The 20,527-nt window shown below is 39.9% G+C and overlaps 1 protein-coding gene across 3 annotated transcripts in view; it reads right to left on the bottom strand.

The window, feature by feature from the left end:
- Positions 1-558: 558 nt before the first annotated feature.
- Positions 559-20,527, bottom strand: part of golga2 (golgin A2) — a 97,889-nt gene continuing 77,920 nt past the window's right edge. For all 3 annotated transcript variants that reach the window (XM_063073572.1, XM_063073573.1, XM_063073574.1), the window contains 6 exons: positions 19,769-19,910; positions 14,008-14,090; positions 13,348-13,450; positions 12,219-12,325; positions 7,549-7,720; positions 559-4,009 (listed from right to left, as the gene is read on the bottom strand). In XM_063073572.1, coding sequence (XP_062929642.1) covers positions 3,756-4,009; positions 7,549-7,720; positions 12,219-12,325; positions 13,348-13,450; positions 14,008-14,090; positions 19,769-19,910 — 861 coding nt within the window. In that variant the 3' untranslated portion in view covers positions 559-3,755. The remainder of the gene's footprint in view (positions 4,010-7,548; positions 7,721-12,218; positions 12,326-13,347; positions 13,451-14,007; positions 14,091-19,768; positions 19,911-20,527) is intronic.

Here is a 20,527-nt window from a genome sequence, read left to right as displayed (position 1 = left end):
CACTAGTCACCGCCTGCTAGATAGGTCAGATTAGCAAGTTGTGGGCATGCTATGTTAGTGCTGAAAGCATGGTGACACTTGCATACTGCCCCGAGCATATCCTCAGATGTATTGTTCATCGACGTAAACAATATAGCTCACTGTATGTTTCAACGCACACATGGCAAAAAAGCCAATCTTTAATCTTCTTTTAATTACCTTCAAGGTAATCAAAAAGCTCCTACTTTTCAGTTTTACGCCCTTCTCAACATATCATGTCATAATTAACAGATGTTATGGTATTGTTTTTCCTGGTTGTGATGTGCAATACTTTTCCATTGAAGCAGTAGTTTATTGTAGCAACCTCAAAGGTGCACGGCTAATTTCAGATACCAATGCAGCCTGGATCTCAGATCTGAAACTTGTCTTCATTTGATTGCAGAACCACTGGAGGAGCCTCAAGCAAGGATATTTACCAGCATATAAATTATTATACTGTGCTCATCATTAAACTGAATTTAGTGTACCACCTACAGGATACAAAATCTAATCAAAATTATGAGATGACAAAGTAGCGAGATCAATTTATTGAATCAATTTATTTATACAAGAAAGTCTAACAGGATCACATCAGTATTATAATGCAAACAATTTTTTTCCATGTGTTTCTCTTCATTCTTTAAAATGTATTCTTCATCCCCAAATAAATACCACAATATACTGAAATCATATCCCCTGCTTCCTTTTAATTAGATTCAAGTTATGGATATACATCACGAGCAACAGGTTAAATTGCTGCCCTTCTCTTCTTCGCAATGAATTTACAAAATGTTACACAAGTACACTATTTACAAAATTATTTGTACCTTGCAATGCAAGGCTCTATATCAATCTTTGTCTTTAATTATTTTTACACAGTATGGCAACTTTGAACATAACGATGTTCCAGAAACAAGTTGAGTCTTGTGGCCTTTTGCTTCTTTCTCTCCCTCACCCCCTCACTTTGCAACAATGTGCAACAGTACGCCAAAAGCAACTTTTCCCAACCTCCATTAGGAATATAAACCAAGAAAACAACAGTACACCACCAATACATCTACTGTTGCGCTCCAAGGGGCATTTCTATTTAAAAATAAGGGGACTCAGCTTTGAAAAATGGAAATTACTAATAAATTAGCTAGAAAATAAAGTGTCAGATTTGACTTAAGGAAAACTTCTATAACTGAGGAGGATTTCATCCAATATTCCTAATTCTCAAGATGCTCAAAATTTAGCCACTGGTCTGATCATCATTAAACCGAATTGAATGTAGTACACAGAAGAGCTTGTCTATCCATCACTGGATCGGAATTACACTTCCGCATGAAGTAGAAAACCGACAAAGCCTGGGGATTGCATAGAGGCAACTGCAGAACTGGTGATGACATTTCACACCAAGGGCCAATGTAGAGATGTCCCCCACAAGTCTCTGTCTGTTGGAATACTTCCGATTGACAATATTTTCACCAAAGTTACTTCTAAACCATGCATTTAAATTGGCACACAATCTCGTCCCTACTCACCATCAAATCACCATATTTAGCGAAATCATTTTCCAAACACAATCAAACATTAAAGAGAATGTACTTAAAAAAATTCCATGTTTTACAGCCTTCAGTAATGTTTAACCCTCCTAGAGAGACACAACCGGATGCATAATTCTTCATCACCTGCCCATATATAGTAACTAACCATGGCACATTACATTTTAGTCATTTACAGTCACACTTCACAACCTGAACCACATACAGATACAGTAACTAATCACTTCGCCACACTCTGCTTGCATACAGAGAACCAGTTCCACCACCACTGTTCATGTGCTTTCATTCTCCTAATACTTCAGTAACTGAGAGTGAAATGGAACGCTCAAGGAACAGATGGCGACTCTTTAAAATATTGAAAAATTAAAAGAACTGTCAGGCAGTAAGAAACCTTTCCTTGGGAAATGAAAGACTATCCTCTATTGAGATCCGAACTCTCAGCTGCTCAAGAGTTTGAAGAATTGCTTGTTTTATTGATTTGTTTATGGGGGCACATTCCATTTCAGTTATATGTAAAACCTTTCATACAACTACTGAAGCTTAGTGTGCGCCTGATATTTTCCCCTCATTTATATTACATTCACTAGTCTACAACTCATTAAAACCAGGGCTATAAAATAAATCTACAGGGTTAATATCTTCCTCACATATGATGCAGAATTCAGTCAAGCTGGAAGAAGACTAAATGTTGGCAAGTTAAGGGATGGGCTCGGAGTTTTAAAAAAAGGATAGCAGCAAATATTTCACCTGCTCAGACAGAAGCCCCAGTTAACAAACAGCAATTGCTGTTGAGGTATCTGGCAATTGGTACTAACTACACGGCTGAAGTGAACACATTTCTCCTTTCAAAGCAAAAGATGCTTTTGCATGAACATTCCACATTGTGTTGGTATTGATTTAGTGTTGCGTTCCAAAGTAAAGGAAAATTATCTATACACACTGATGGTTGTACATTCTCCTCAGCTGGCTGCGCTCAATCAGGCACTTTCCTAACAACCATACTGCATGTGTGAATTTGGATGTTCCTTTCTCAAACTGCAGCATAAATGGAAATTGCATTGTAATTTCTCTTTGTGGTACACTCAGACTTATAGATCACCCAGGATGTACAGTGAAATGGAAAACAGGCATCAGCTCTTCTGAAAAGGATTGTTATTGATCTCTACCTCACATCTATACCTGCTTTAGAAATGCATTTGTTTTCCCCTAATTCTGCTCCCTCCTCCCATCTAGTGGTTCAGTGGGTGATAGCAAACCTCTGGAACCTCATCAGTTGTTGCATTCTTCAAGTACGAGACTGGGGCTATGACGGTCAAAAAGGCAATATGACTGAGGCTAAGCCAATTACCACCTTTGTTTGACAACCTTATAGCCGCACACTCTGGCAGTGATCAGTAGAGACGATCCTGACTGAGCACGCTTTACTCCCTCCTCTTCCCACTCTCTAATGAGATGCAAGGAGGTATGTGCAGCAACTCTGGTGGAGTCTCCAGCTGATGCCAGCAAAAGCCAAGATCAAACTTGGCAGCCTCTGGACTGGATGGGATTCATTCCACACATATGGCAATGTCTTTACCTGCTAATCACTGGGATAGTTCTACAAAATGCATTTGTAAAGTAAAAAGTACTTATTTTTTCAGCAGCTTAAAAAAATAAACTTTTTTTTTCTAAATTCTTAATATATAAAATGGCCAGACAAACCTGTTTCAGATTTATTACATTATCACAACTCCCTATCGCTTTCTGGTTGTAACAAGAAATGCACTGCGTTTCCAAAGAATCTTGATGATACAATATAATTAGCCTACAATTGCAAACAGATCAAATGGCTACTGACTGGGACAACCCTACCAATCTTAATTGAGAATTACAAGAACTTGTATCTTTGAAAAATGGAAAAGGGAATTATTGGGCTCGGATTTTTAAATTTTGTAATCTGAATGATTATTTTTGTAGGGTCTCATAGCAACTATTCATGAGATTCATGAACTCAGTATAGAGCTACAGTAATCTTTCTAATGTACCATTAAAATAAAACATGCGAGATTAACACTGTTGCTTTATAGAACCGTAGCCTCTGGTCTCATTTCTCGCATTCCTCCTTACTATCACTTTTTAAATTTAAATCTCTACCAATTTACAAATCTCTCCCACAAAATCAAAATATTATACTCCCAGTATCTAAAAGCATCTCTAGACAATTACAATTTTCACTTCACCATTTTCATCAGGCCTGTAAAAGAAGGGAATACTGGTGGAATAGTTCAGGGCTGAGCTCTGCCGGGCTTGCGGGTTCTGGATTTCTTCGAGAAGCTGCATGATCTGTTTAGTAGTGTGGTCCTCGGAGGGCAAGTTCTCTTTAGGAACAGGGGTTGTGCTGGATGGATGGGTCTTCAGTGAAACTGCTGGAGATTCTGCGTCATCTGCCAAGCTAATGTCTTGTAGTTCTGGAGGGAAAAAAAGCAAATAAATTCAAGTCTTTTTTTACATCATAGTTTTCTAAGTCAATTGTTCTAGAAATTTTGAGAGAAATAAGTATTTGCAGGAATACAATTCACAAATCTGCAAAAGTGACATTTAGTTCAACTTGCATCAAAGCAAACGTTTACACAGAATGATTTCTTCATCACTCAGGCTGTTAGTACAATTATATGGTACCCACTACTGAGGACGAGACTTCTTAAAATCTGCACTTTCCTCGAGTGTTATACCATAAATCACTCACGGCTAAGAGGCGAGTGACCCTTGCATAGATTCCTTTCAGCATCACCCAGACTAAGCAATACAGGAGCTTGAAGAGCTCACTATAATTCAACCTCTCTTCCCTGCAGCCTCATACCTCACCACCCACCTTATTCTTCAAAGGGTTACAGCTGATACCTCAATGTTTCAGCCGAACATGCATCCCACTGTATACAAGGCAGGATTTCAATGTTCAACTTTGCTATATGAATACCATCGACCCCTGACAGGAACACACATAACAATTGAGCCAAGGATCTTAAATCATTATGATTAGGACATTTAAACAGATTATTATAAGGACATTGTTTTTGTAGTGCTAATTGTGTTCTTTCTTGCAAGAACCGTAGTAAGTTTATGTTTATATTTTTTTTCTTGTGAATGTTGCAAAACAATTGCACTAACCACTATGCCACCATATCCCCTGTGACCACTACTTTGTATATGAACAATATACCTGACTTTGGCAAAACAAATACAACAGCTGAAATATTTTGCTCAAGCTATTGCATAAGTATTATCAGAGTAAATCTTAAAATACGAATCATCTGAAATTGAACTAGGCACTGGAAAGGACAACAGTAAAATGCCTTGTTGACCCTGTAAAATCCCTCTCACCAACATCGGGGAGCTTGTGCCATAAATGAGAGAGCCATCTCAGACTACTACACAAATCCACATGCTCTACTAGCTAGGGTTGCAAAAAACATTACCCATTTGGAGGATTCTCTCCAAACCACACACTAGTCTGAGTTGGAAATCACAATTCCTTCACAGTCAAGATCCTGGAACGCTCTCCCCAACAGCACTATAGGGATCTCCACACTTCAAGGACTGCAACAATTCAAGGCGGCACCTGCTCTATGGTAGTTTCGATGGGCAATCAAATTTTCCATGACTTAGCCTGCAAAGCTGACATTACTTGAAAGAATGGAAATAAAAACAGCTGAGCAAAGAACTCACGACAATACCTGACCTGGTTGGGGATAAAAATGTATCAGATTCCAAAAATCATTAAATGACCACATCACTCTATGCCTTTACACCTGTAAAGTTATGGGGAAGGCAAGAGCATTCAATTTAACCAGAACTCAGAGTCAACCCTTGCGGATTGCAAGATCTTTCCCCATCCAATATTGCAAAACTGATTGCAGAATAGAAGCTTTTTGCTGTACAGGGATGGTCATTCAAAACTGTGAAATGTACAAACCCAGCGTGTGTCCTCTTACAAGTGGTACCAAGTGCAGCATTGGTACTCTGTGGTGGGAAGGGGGCAATATGTTCACTACAAGACTCAATGGTCTTAAGGGATAAGTCGGATAGCTGTCCCTGACAGTCCAAACTAGAGTGGATGAAAAATTTACCAGAAGCAAATTGAGGCTGTTACAGTGCCTATAAAAAAAGTATTCACCACCCACCCCACCACCCCGGATGTTTTCATGTTTTATTGTTTTACAACATTGACTCAAGAGTCTTTTTTCTGTTGATCAATGTCAAAAAAGCCAAATTAAATCCACTGTGATACAGAGTGAAAACAGATCTCTATAAAGTGACCTAAATTAATTACAAATATAAAACACAAAATAATTGATTGCATAAGTATTCACCACCCTTTAATATGACACACCAAGTCATCACTGGTGCCGCCAGTTGGTTTTAGAAGTCACATATTTAGTTAAATGGAGATTAACTGGTGTGCAGTAAAGGTATGTAATTGACTATAGCAAAAATATACCTGTATCTGGAAGGTCCAAATGCTGGCGAGTCAGTACCCTGGCAAAAACAACACTATGATGACAAAAGAATACTACAAACAACTCCGCAAAAAGGTTATTGAAAAGCACAAGTCAGGAGATGGATACAAGAAAATTTCCAAGCCACTGAATATCCCCTGGAGTACAGTTAGGTCAATCATCAAAAAAGTGGAAAAAATATGGCAGAGTTGTAAATCTGCCTAGATCAGGCTGTCCTCAAAAACTGAGTGACCGTGCAAGGGCACTAGTGAGGGAGGCTACCAAGAAATCTATGACGACTCTGGGGGAGCTACAAGCTTCAGTGGCTGAGATGGGAGAGTTTGTGCATATGATAACTGTTGTCCAGGTGCTTCACCAGTCGCACCTTTATGGGAGAGTGGCAAAGAGAAAGCCACTGTTGGGGAAAAAACACACACATCAAATCTCAGCTAGGGCTTGCCAGAAGGCATGTAGGAGACTCAAGTCAGCTAGAAGGTTCTATGGTCTAATGAAGCCAAAATTGAGCTTTTTGGCCATCAGACTAAATGCTATGTTTTTACACCAAACACTGCATATCATCAAAAACACACCATCCCTACCATGAATCATGGTGGTGGCTGCATCATACTATGAGGATGCTTCACTGCAGCAAGCCTTGGAAGGCTTGAGAAGGTAGAGAGTAAAATGAATGCAGCAAAATACAGTCCAACAAATCCTAAAGGAAAACCTGAGGTAGTCTGCAAGAGAATTGTGACTTGAGAGAAGATTTGTTTTCCAGCAAGATAATGACCCCAAGCATAAAGTCTAAGCTACACAGGAATGGCTTAAAACAACAGAGTTAATGTCCTGGAGCAGCCAAGTCAAGAGTCCAGACCTCAATCCAATTGAGAATTTGCGGCTGGAGTTGAAAAGGGCTTTTCACACACAATCCCCATGTAATCTGACAGAGCTTGAGCACTTTTGTAAAGAAGAATAGGGAAGAACTGCAGTGTCCAGATGTGCAAAGTTGTGAGAGATCGATCTACACAGAGTCAAGGCTATAATTGCTGCCAAACATGCATCTACTAAATACTGACTTGAAGGGGTAAATACTTCTGAAATGAATTATTTTCTGTTTTAAACTTGTAACTAATTTAGATCACTTTGTAGAGATCTGCTTTCACTTTGACAAACAAGAGTCTTTTTCTGTTGCTCAGTATCAAAAAAAGCTAACTTAAATCCACTGTGATTCAATGTTGTAAAGCAATAAGACATGAAAACTTCAAGGGGGGTGGTGGATATTTTGATAGGTATTGTACACCATTGTCATTTGGGTGAGCTGGAGAGAGCCAGGATACAATTTCTGAAACTTAAACATCCATCCTTATTAGTGACTAGCAGTAACCAAGTCAAAAGCATGATAAAACACAGGTTAGCATCATGTTAATGGGACTTGTTTTTCCTGTGCAACACATTACTAGGGGTGTGCACTGACAAAGTCCCAGGAATTTTGCAGTAAAACCATCACAGACCTTCTGTATGTGTGGACGTTAACTCCAATCCATCGCCCAATAAGTCCTGCTGCAGTGATTCATCTTCCAATGGGTGCGTTGACAGTTTTGTGGAACTGATGTATTTATTGTACCATTCGTTCCTTTCTCCCACCAATCTTAACACCAGCTGTTGTAATTCTGCCAGCTTCATCTGAAAATACACAGGCTTGATTTTAAAACAGTACATATCACAATATTTTATACATAAATGAAGGTTATCTGTCTGAATCAACGTTAAACAACAACTTTATTATTAGAAAAATGGATCTATTAAATCATTCTGAGATCTGAACTATTTTTACTTCTCTTATGAATGTAACTGCTCTCAATTTAAACAACTCAGTAATAACTATTCTGAAATGGCTCTAGAGCTAATTCAAAATATGAATGAATTGTCTATAGAGATCCAAAATTAGAAATTTTCTTTGACCAGTTTTCTCACACTTAAAGTAGGGACAACTAGGACTAATTAAGAAGTCACACAGAGAAAAAAAATATTCACACATGCACGTCATTTCATCTAAACTTCAGGTATTGCTTTGATTTATTTGTTCTTCACTCACATTCCAACAGCAATTTCCCTAATGCCAGTGCTTCTTATGGTCGTATGACCATAGTCCAATAACGTGGACTAAACACCCACATGAACTGAAATGAAACACTGCATAATAGGCCTCAGAACCATTTGAAACGAATAGCTGCTAAACCAGAATTTGTTTCTATGCAGGCTTGGCCATTTCTGCTTGCTACTTTCAAGACCAATGAGACCAAAAATAAATCTTTCCCCTCACAACAGCTTAGTTGGCTTTTTACCAACATGAAACTTGGATGGTTCAGGGGCAGGAATAGTTACTTCAAGTGCCAAGCTTTAGATGTTTCAGAAAGGCCAGGGAGGGGGGCAAAAGAGGTGGGGGTGTGGCACTGCTGATCAGAGATACTGTCACGGCTGCAGAAAAGGAGGAAGTCATGGAGGGGTTGTCTACCGAATCTCTGTGAGTGGAAGTCAGAAACAAAAAGGGGTAAATAACGGTACTAGGTGTTTTTTTTTAAATCTAGACCACCCAATAGTAACAGGGGACATTGAGGAGCAGACAGGGAGACAGATTCTGGAAAGGTGTAATAATAACAGGGTTGTCATAGTGGGAGATTTTAATTTCCCAAATATTGATTGGCTCCCTAGAGCAGGGGGTTTAGATGGGGTGGAGTTTGTTAGGTGTGTTCAGGAAGGTTTCCTGACACAATATGTTGACAAGCCTACAAGAGGAGAGGCTGTACTTGATCTGGTATTAGGAAATGAACCTGGTCAGGTGTCAGGTCTCTCAGAGGGAGAGCATTTTGGAGATAGTGATCACAATTCTATCTCCTTTACCATTGCATTGGAGAGGGATAGGAACAGACAAGTTAGGAAAGCGTTTAATTGGAGTAAGGGGAAATATGAAGCTATCAGGCAGGAACTTGGAAGCATAAATTGGAAACAGATGTTCTCAGGGAAATGTACAGAAGAAATGTGGCAAATGTTCAGGGGATATTTGTGTGGCATTCTGCATAGGTACATTCCAAAGAGACGGAAAGGATGGTAGGGTACAGGAACCATGATGTACAAAGGTTGTTGGAATTCTAGTCAAGAAGAAAAGAAAAGCTTACGAAAGGTTCAAAAAACTAGGTAATAATAGAGATCTAGAAGATTATAAGGCCAGCAGGAAGGAGTTTAAGAATGAAATTAGGAGAGCCAGAAGGCGCCATGAAAAGGTCTTGGCGGGCAGGATTAAAGAAAACCCCAAAACATTCTACAGGTACGTGAAGAGCAAGAGGATAAGATGTGAGAGAAAAGGACAATCAAGTGTGAAAGTGGAAAAGTGTGTATGGAGCCAAAGGAGACAGCAGAGATACTTAATGAATACTTTGCTTCAGTATTCACTACGGAAGAGGATCTTGGTGATTGTAGGGATGACTTAAAGCGGATTGAAAAGCTTGAGCTTATAGACATTAAGAAAGAGGATGTGCTGGAGCTTTTGGTAAGTATCAAGCTGGCTAAGTCTCCAGGACCGGATGAAATGTACCCCAGGCTACTGTGGGAGGTGAGGGAGGAGATTGCTGAGCCTCTGGCAATGATCTTTGCATTATCAATGGGGACGGGAGAGGTTCCAGAGGATTGGAGGGTTGCAGATGTTGTTCCCTTATTCACAAAAGGGAGTAGAGATAGTCCAGGAAATTACAGACCATTAAGCCTTACCTCAGTGGTTGGCAAGTTGATGGAAAAGATCTTGAGAGGCAGATTTTGAACATTTGGAGAGACACAATATGATTAGAAATAGTCAGCATGGTTTTGTCAAAGGCAGGTCGTGCTTTGCAAGCCTGACTGAGTTTTTTGAGGATGTGACTAAACACATTGATGAAGGTAGAGCAGTAGATGTAGTGTATATGGATTTCAGTAAGACATTTGATAAGGTACCCATGCAAGGCTTATTGAGAAAGTAAGGAGGCATGAGATCCAAGGGGACCTTGCTTTGTGGATCTAGAATTGGCTTGTTCACAGAAGGCAAAGAGTGGTTGTAGATGGATCATATTCTGTATGTAAGTCAGTGAACAGTGGTGTGCCTCAAAGTTCTATTCTGGGACCCTTTCTCTTTGTGATTTTTATAAATGACCTGGATGAGGAAGTGGAGGGATGGATTAGTAAATTTGCTGATAACACAAAGGTTGGGGGTGTTGTGGATAGTATGGAGGGCTGTCAGAGGTTACAGTAGGACATCGATAGAATGCAAAACTGGACTGAAAAGTGGCAGATGCAGTTCAACCCGGATAAGTGTGAGGTGGTTCATTTTGGTAGGTCAAATATGATGGCAGAATATAGTATTAATGGTAAGACTCTTGGCAGTGTGGAGGATCGGAGGGATCTTGGGGTCCAAGTCCATAGGACACTCAAATTTGCTGCACAGGTTGACTCTGTGGTTAAGAAGGCATACGGTGCATTGGCCTTCATCAACCGTGGGGTCGAGTTTAAGAGCTGAGAGGTAATGTTACAGCTATATAGGACCCTGGTCAAGACCCCACTTGGAGAACTGCTCAGTTCTGGTCACCTCACTACAGGAAAGATGTGGAAACTATAGAAACGGTGCAGAGGAGATTTACAAGGATGTTGCCTGGATTGGGGAGCATGCCTTATGAGAATAGATTTAGTGAACTCAGCCTTTTTTCCTTAGAGCAGCAGAGATGAGAGGTGACCTGATAGAGGTGTATAAGTTGAAGAGAGACAATGATCATGTGGATCATCAGAGGCATTTTCCCAGGGCTGAAATGGCTAACACAAGAGGGCACAGTTTTAAGGTGCCTGGAAGTGGGTACAGAGGAGATGTCAGGGGTATGATGGATTGATTGATTTATTTATTTATTAATTAATTACGCAGAGTGGCGAGTGCGTGGAATGGGCTGCCGTTGACAGTGGTGGAGGCAGATATGATAAGAGACTCCTGGATAGGTACATGGAGCTTGGAAAATTGAGGGCTATGGGTAACCCTGGGTAATTTCTAAAGTAAGTACGTGTTCGGCACAGCATTGTGGGCCAAAGGCCCTGTATTGTACCGTAGGTTTTCTACGTTTCTATGGTATTTCTGAACCACAAGTGGCACAATATTAAGCCAGCATCTCTAAAAAGGCAAATCATAACCACAAGGCGTTCTGCAGATGCTGGAAGTTTCGAGCAACGTACACAAAATTTTGGAGGAACTCAGCATGTCAGATGGCATCTATGGTGGGGAATACATAGATGACATTTTGTACTAAGACCCTTAAGCAGGACTGGTGAAATCCTGATGAACAGTCTCGGCCCAAAATGTCAACTGTTTATTCCCCTCCATAGATGTTGCCTGTCTTGAGGAGTACGTCCATCATTTGGTACGCATTCTTCCAAAGTGGACGTTCAATACCCTCATGTATGGGCAGCCGGGATGAAAGTGAAAGAGAAGCTCAGATAAATTCTGGAACAATTAAGCTTGTCTGTACCTCAACCCAGTAAATCATTTGGCTTTTAAATTAGTGTGGTAATCAAGGTGGAAAAGGGCATAAAATCTTAGAAAGTGTCAAGCAAGCTTTAAAATATAGCTCACAGAGAAAAAAAAACTAGTAATCTTAACAGACCAAGGTGAGAGCACTAATTGATTTTGCAATTTTTCTTTTTTAAGAAGGTCCTTCAGGAAGCTTCCACCACATCAATCTCCAACTTCATTGGCTTTAAAATTAGTTAAAATTAGAATGTGTAGCCCTGACAATTTGTTCTTGTCGATACAAACCTCAGCGTGACTATGATTGTAACCAGATTACCAACTGAAACGTGAATACCATCTCACTTAGAAATATAACTCAGTGAGCTAAGTTATTCTACACGGTTCATGTTACTGAGACACAAAGACATTCACCAAGCTCCTTCAAAATACCATGCTCAATATTTCCATTCACCTCTTTACCATTGCAACTTAACCAAAAATCTCAGAAGCAATCAGTTAAAAGAGATGTCAAAGATATCACAGTTAATATAGCTCAAAATGCAACAACTGTATTTAAAGGAGTGGCCAAATCAATTACCGTGCATTAACAAAATTAACAGTATCATACTGACAGTATACATTTATCATTCTAGGAATTACAGATACCTTCATTTCTTCCTTATCCTGAGCCAATCTGCTGATGTACTCTTCCTTTTCTGTGTGCCTCTGTTTAAGAATGGCTCTCTGACTCTGGTAAAGTGCAATGTACTCGCCTAAGGACACAATTAAATGCAAGTTCGAATCAATTAAATAAGTAAATTCTATACAAATTACCAATTACTTCCAAAAGGCGTGGATGAGAAGGGGTAGAAAAAAAATAAATTAAAAATGTGCATAGTTCTAGGGAAAGGGCAAAGGAGTAGTCCTAATTTGATAACCTTTCATAGAGCTGGTATAAGCACATAATTGAATAGGCATGTTCTGTACTGTACTTGAAAAACTGTAATCTTGTATGTATTGATAAAGTGGACCATATAAAATTTAGTAAGCTGTTGAATCCCAATAAGGCAGCAGCAAATCTGGTCTTGTAACCCACTGATCACCCCCAATGAGTGTGGGGTGGCACAAGCAGCACCAAGCACCGGGAATTGCAGAGAAAATGGGCACAGTGAGAGCAAATGGTCATAGGGAGAGGGGGCAGATAGTTGACAGAGGAGTGAGAGGGAGTGTGCAAGAGACTATGGAGGTAGAAGATGAGCAGCATTAGAATGAAAGAAAACAAATGTACATGATAAGACATTTGTTTACATTAATAAAACATAACACCTGTTCAGTTGAGACACAGTTCAAAATGACAACTACAAATACAAATAGCTGATATAGCCCTTGAAAAGGCCCAAATATTTTCATCTTCCTTACTCAATCGAAAATGTGCGATGTTATAATTACGGTGGATTAGTTATGCTGTAACTACAAAATCAGCCAAATGTAAGTGGATGAGGTACTGCCCATAATTACACAGCAATTCAAATAATTTGAAAATCTACATCAACTATATCTAAATAAATTCTGTACTTCCTGAAATGTAATTTCCAAAATATAAGAAATGCATTCAAATGCTTTTAACTACTACAGTGATACCCCACCAGACATCTTAACAAAAACTTAAAAGTGAATTTTATTACAAAGAAATGACCAAAAATAATTTCAACTGCAATATCCCTCATTGGCTAGTGAGAGATATTGAAAATATGCAGTGGAGACAATTGGCATACTTTAATTTGAGATTAGATACCTATAGTATCCGTTTCCCCGGACAACTGCACACAGCGATGCTCCAACTCCTCCACTCGTTCCTTCAGATCTACCTTCTCCTGCATCAGTGCTGTGAATCGAACCTATTGAAATGAAAATGTAGTGACATTATCAATCAAAACAAGGGACCAGCTATTCTTTTGATGCTTTCAGAAACACAAAGTGCTCTGATGGATTACTCCAGAGTGCTAGCTCATCATTTCCCTTCACAGACACTGATAGATTGTCACTCCCTTTAAGTTAAAAATCACTTTTGCATTCATATCACTTCATGACTTGTCCCACGATTTCTGCAGCCACTACCTTATCTCCAAACCCAAGATCTCGATGCTCTTACAATTCCATTCTCTTATCTTCACTCCTTCATTTGGTTCTGTACCTTCTCTGGGCTCTTAAAACATGAATTTTCTACTAAAACAACCCATCCACCTCTTTTGTCTCTAGTGAAGCAGAGGCTGCCTGGACTGAATGGCACATTTTTCTCCTGTAGATTTGATGCATGTCATATTCCTCCAGCTGTTTGTTTTGTTTACTTCAGAATCTTAAGCTTTCACAGACCCTTGTCTTCTGAAACACTGTTATAGGACCGGCCACTGAGGTACGGCAAAAAAAAGGAAAAATAAAGTGTACATTCACTAACCTGCAGCTGGTCCATGGCAGCTTTCAAAGCCTCATGCACTTCTGCTGGCACTGTGTCTCCATCTCTTACTGCTTCTGTAGCTCCTGAAAGGGCAATTAAAATCTACTAAAACGTCTTCCAGCGAGATTGACAGGCAAGTGTAATCCTAGTTTCACTAAAAGCTTTGCAGAATTACAGAAAGGTTATAACACAGGAGTCTATATATCCACACTGAGCCCAAGAGCAATTCAGCCAGTCCCAATTCCTCTACACTCCCCCACTTCTTTCCAAGTATTTACCCAGTCCCACATTGAACTCTGGGAGCAGGATGACTGTGTGATTAGTACAAATATGAAAAGCTTATTAAGATTACTCAGCTCTTTCCCTACAACCCTTTCAAGCTTTTCTCCATATCCCCTTGAAGGCTATTACCTAATCTGCTTCTATTACTCCTTTGGGTGGCATACTGATGTTAAGGTAATCTCCTCATTCCCTCGGATTTTACGTTTTCTGTAGTATAGACATGTAATGTACATCGGATGGCTGTGATGGGATATGTCTTTTACTGCGTGCCATGCTGTGAAGTTTGTGCAAAAAAAAAGTTGATGCCATTCATTTGAGTGGGTAGCACCAAGTTTCTAGCTTTATCGGAGTTCATCTCAGGCTATATTCACAAAGTCCTGCTGAAAGGTCTCAGCCCGAGACGTCGACTGTACTCTAATCCATAGATGCTGCCTGGCCTGCTGAGTTCCTCCAGCATTTTGTGTGTATTGCTTGGATTTCCAGCACCTGCAGATTTTCTCGTTTGTTTTTACATTCATAAAGATAACATTTGGTATTCTTACCTTACTTTGCCCAGATACTGACACTATTTTTATACATCACTCACTGAGCTTAAATCTCAAAAATCCAAGGGATCATAAACTGAATTTGTATTTTTTTTAAGCAAACCTGCTTTCTCCCATTATCATATGCATTACAAGTACAGAATGGGCTTAGAACATCTTTAACTACTTCCTAACATGACCAATGAATATGGTGATAGAAGTTGTGCTGCTTCCACTGGGAAGGAGGTTTAAAATATTATCTGCAAGGTTTAAGTGTCTATATCGTCAGCATTAATATTTTTAAAAAGTAATCAGAATCTGGTTTAATATCACTGGCTTATATCATGAAAATTGCTGTCTTTGCAGCAGCAGTACGATGCAAAACGCAATAGAAAGAACTATGAATTGCAGCAAGTATATATTTTTAATAGTTAAATAAGTAGTGCAAACATAGAAAATAAAAAGTAAAGATGTAGTGTTCAAGGGGTCAATGTCCATTCAGAAATCAAATGGCAGAGGGGAAGAAGCTGTTCATCAAACGTTCAGTGTGTGCCTTCAGGCTTCTCTGTATCCTTCCTGATGAGAAGAGGGCATGTCCTGGGTGATGGGACTCCTTAATGATGGATGCCACCTTCTTAAGGCATTGCTCCTTGAAGATGTCCTGGATACTGTGGAGGTTAGTGCCCATGACCAAGTTTACAACCCTCTGCAGCTTATTTCAATCCTGTGTAGTAGCTTCCCCACCTTACACCCCCCCCACCCCCACATACCAAACTGTGATGCAGCCAGTTAGGATGCTCGCCATGGTACAGCTGAAGAAATTTGCGAGCTTCTTTAGTGACAAACCAAATCTCCTCAAATCTCCTAGTGAAATATAGCCACTGTCGTGCCTTCTTTGTAATTGCATCAATATGTCGCACTCAAGTCAGGTGCAAGTAAAACACTTGTAGAGTTGAACAGTTATAAATTACATTGTCATTAAGATCTCTGGGCAAAACAAAAAATCATTCTGCTTTTTAACAATGAATCTATGTTTGTGTTCTTCTAGGCCCACTGCCTGCAGCTCAGTTTCTCCAAGTTACTGAAACTTTCAACTTTACTACTGGCAATATTTTCTGAACTGTCTAATTTTATATGATCATGAATCCGCTCCTAGACCTTTAATGGCCAGAGCAACAGCACCATTAGCAGTAAATGACAGAGGACTGGCCCAGAAAATTTTAAAGACATAGGTTAAGACCTTTATTTTCTGGGACACAGGATACATAAAAAGGAAAGAAATAGGTTAGAGGGAAGTTGCACAGGACAGAGGGAATAACTAGTATGAATGATAGATTATGTGAACTAAAACCTGGGCAGAGGACTCACGACTTTTTTTCTATTATTATGTATTGCATTGTATTAGATGCTGCCTGGCCTGCTCAGTCGCTTCAGCATTTTGTGTGTATTACTATAGAGTCAAAAACAATCTAGCAATACTAAATAGATGCGCAATTTCCTGTTGCACAGAGGAAACTAATTAATATCTGCAGCGCCCATCTGGGCACAGAGACAAGATCTTTCAGATTAGTGTCATGCAACTGCTGTAAAATATAATTTACAATGCTTGGCTTATTCGTTAAAAGTATCATGTTCAAGTGACAGGGTACATATGTGTCACAGTATTTATGAAGGAACTTGCAGCATTATCGCTTTTTGAATTACTCTCACCTTCAACTGATGCTGCAAATTCCTTGGCTGTGGGTGGTTCTATTGTCATCATAGTTCATCACTACATTACAATGCTGTCACCTGTTTTGTTTAAATTTAACATTAATCAAATTTCCCCAAGTTTAATTGCTTAGTCTTCCAAAACAATCTGGAGAGACAATCATCTGAGACTGACTCCTTTCCATTTGGCACTCTTCTGTTTAATTTTCATCTTCATTATTGGAATTGAAAAGATAAACGAACTTCGTAATTCTATTGCACTCAGACCCCGCATAGCGTTGATTCGATACAACGTGGTTATTCAATTTATTGAAATTTTTTTTTTAAATGACAAGAATTTACTCTAAACAACACTTAAAACTCCTCAATTACAGTAAACATTCAATCAGCCAACAAGGTGCTTTACAAATGCTCTCAGCCACTCACAGCCAATTACGTATTAGTCCAGGCTCTGCCTCCCCACATGTGTAAAAGTTATTGCTCCCTCGCCAACTTATTCCATTTTTTTTCTCATCCATAATGTCTGAAAATTGGCCTGCAACTTTCAGTGAGGGTAGTGCATCTAAGATTTCAATTGAATTGAATTTACTTCTTACATCTTTCACATACACGAGTAAAAATCTTTACGTGACGCCTCCATCTAAATGTGCAATTTATAGTAATTTGTAATAAATAGTACGTAAAACAGGACAGTCAATATAGCATAGAAATACAATTGTATCAGCATGAATTAACCAGTCTGATGGCCTGGTGGAAGAAGCTGTCCTGGAGCCTGTTGGTCCTGGCTTTTATGCTGCGGTACCATTTCCTGGACGGTAGCAGCTGGAGTATTTTGTGGTTGGGGTGACTCGGGTTCCCAATGATCCTTCAGGCTGTTTTTACACACCTGTCTCTGTAAATGTCCTGAAAAGTGGGAAGTTAACATCTACAGATGCGCTGGGCTGTCTGCACCACTCTCTGCAAAGTCCTGCGATTGAGGGAATTATAATTCCCATACCAGGCAGTGGTGCAGCCAGTCAAGATGCTCTCAATTGTGCCCCCGTAGAAAGTCCTTAGGATTTGGGGATTCATGTCAAACTTCTTCAACCATCTGAAGTGAAAGAGGCACTGTTGTGCTTTTATTCACCACACAGCCGGTACGTAGAGACCACATGAGATCCTTGGTGATGTGTATGCCGAGGAACTTAAAACTGTTCACCCTCTCAACCCCAGATCCATTGATGTCTATAGGGGTTAGCCTGTCTCCATTCCTCCTGTAGTCCACAACCAGCTCCTTTGTTTTTGCAACATTGAGGGAGAAGTTGTTCTCTTGACACCACTGTGTCAGGGTGATGACTTCCTCTCTGTAGGCTGCCTCGTTATTACTTGAGATAAGGCCAATCAGTGTAGTGTGGTCAGCAAATTTAATTAGCAGATTGGAGCTGTGGGTGGCGACACAGTCATGGGTATACAGATCTGAGGGGCATCTGTGTTGAGGATCAGAGGGACAGAGGTGAGGAAGCCCACTTTTACCACCTGCCAGCGATCTGACAGGAAGTCCAGGATCCAGCTGCACAAAGCAGGGTGAAGGCCAAGGTTTCTGAGTTTCTTGTCAAGCCTGGAGGGAATTATGGTGTTGAATGCAGAACTGTAGTCCAAAAAAAGAGTTCTCGCATAAGCATCCTTCTTCTCCAGATATGTAAGGACAGTGTGTAAAGCTGTGGCTATTGCATCATCTATTGATTGGTTGTGTCGGTAGACGAATTATAGGGGGTCCAGTGTGGGTGGCAGCAAGCTGCAGATGTAATCCTTGACCATCTTCTCAAAGCATTTGCTTATTATTGAGGTGAGTGCAACAGGACGCCAGTCGTTCAGGCATGTTACCTTGGTCTTTTTAGGTACAGGACCAATGGTGGATGTTTTGAAGCAGGAGGGCACTCTACACTGCGAGAGGGAGAGATTAAAAATGTCTGTAAACACATCTGCCAGATGTGCCGCACACATCCTGAGTAGCTGTCCTGGGATGCCGTCCGGTCCCGCAGCCTTGCAACTGTCCACTCGTTGGAAACACATGTCCACTCATCTAAGAAAAGCATTAGCACGGCTGTGAAACTGCAAGTGTTATGACATTTGGGAACTGGTGACCGTCAGGTTGATGTTGGCATCTCTTTGAAACTTCGATGATCAGAAGAATTATAAAAAATGCAGACAAGATTAAAGCTTCTGCAACGATGACCTCAAAGTTATCATCAATGAAGGTGACTCATTCAAGGAGTCATTTGCTTGAAAAAAAAATGGAAAATAGACTAAATATATGAGTGGATAACCAAACACATGCCCCTAATCCAGCTGATAATAATGGAAAAGACAAGAAGCATCTTCAATCATATTCAAGAAGAAAATATGTCGGTAACATTCACAGCCAGCAGAGGTTGGTTTGACAGATTTATGCAGTGCAGTAATCTCCATAGCATACATAACACTGATGAAACGGCTAGTGCAGACAGCAAGCAGCCCAGGATTTTCCTGTAATACTGAAGGCAATAATCAAAAAGGACGATTATTCTCCCGAGCTTGTCTTCAACGTGGATGAAACAGGCCTATTTTGGTTGTAATGTACAAAATGTCTTTTTGTACTTTCATCTCCCGAAAACAGAAACATGCATCTAGGTTCAAGGCTGCAAAGGACTGCTTAATCACAAAATTCTTCAGCACTAGCATCACCACGATCACACAAATTATGGACCAGTTCATCGGTAATGACTCTGACTGGGAGCGAAGTAATAGGCAAAGAGAAGTGTTTTCGACATGATTTCTTGCTACATGAAAGGAAACTTAAGAAAAGCCAGTCAAACCTTGATGCCTACTTGAAGAAGGTAGTGAAGTTAGAGGAGGACCCACAGCCTGGTCCCTGCTCTAAGCTGTAACCACCACTCAATTCCCTCCACTGCTGCTGCGCTGTGTTTCTGTTCCACTGATGTACAGGTTAGGCCTATTTGCATGTTTGTTACTCCACAATTACAGTGTATACATAAAACTATATATCATGTATCTCGGGTTTTTTAAAATCAGGTAAACATGTCTGTTTACATAATGTTATAATGACCCTGCATAGCGCTCCACCTCTGAGGAACACATCCTCAGTGCTAAGTGGGGTCTGAGTGTGTATTCATGCACAGAAAGTATCAATATAACAGGGTTTCAGTTAACTAAACACTGACAATATTAATGTAGCAGAGTTTTGGTAAAAATAATGAAGTGGCTACCTCTGGACTCGTTGTGCTTGTGTGTCAGGGCAGACATTTGTTGCAACAGAATCTGGTGCTGCTGCTTCTGGTCTAAGAACTGTAGAGTGAGTTGATCTCTTTCTTGCTGTAGTTGGCTTAGTGCCGATTTCAGAAAATCAACCTGAACAATGAATGGAGAGAAAAGGCTTTCAGACAAAGAACAAACACAAGAATATGCAAGACACCATGTCACTAGTGACAGCCACCTGGTCACTCAGCAACAGGCTATTATATGAAAACAGAAAGGACACTGAACTCAATTAAAAATATTCAATTATGACTCAAAATAATGGATTTATTTTATTTCATCATGACGTTAGTTATAGATGTAATACTGGTCAGGATTAAGGAAAGCCTTAATGACAAAAATAATAATATTTCCTTCCATTTTATTGAGTATATCAACCAAGATGGGCTCACCAGTAAATATGGATTTGTTGCTCCAGTCACAATTAAATCATGTCCATTCCAAAACCATCTGAGTGATGCAATGCACCTGGATGTGGCAGCTTCAACAAAATCTATCTACAATGACCACCTACGAGAGTCCTTGCTCTGGCAGCAAAATGTACTTTCCCATTTTCTTACATTCCAACATACATTATCTGTTGCTTTTGGAAATCCATGGTTTTAAGAACCATGTTGCATCCAATCAGAACTACCCTCTTGGACAAATTAACTTTATCTAAATTCCTGCTCTTCACTTTTTAAAAATCTAGAAATGTGTTAAATCTCCAT

This window comes from Mobula hypostoma, chromosome 21 (assembly GCF_963921235.1).
Source record: "Mobula hypostoma chromosome 21, sMobHyp1.1, whole genome shotgun sequence".
In the NCBI taxonomy this organism is placed as follows: Eukaryota; Metazoa; Chordata; class Chondrichthyes; order Myliobatiformes; family Myliobatidae; genus Mobula; species Mobula hypostoma.
This window is presented reverse-complemented; position numbering and strand designations above follow the sequence as displayed.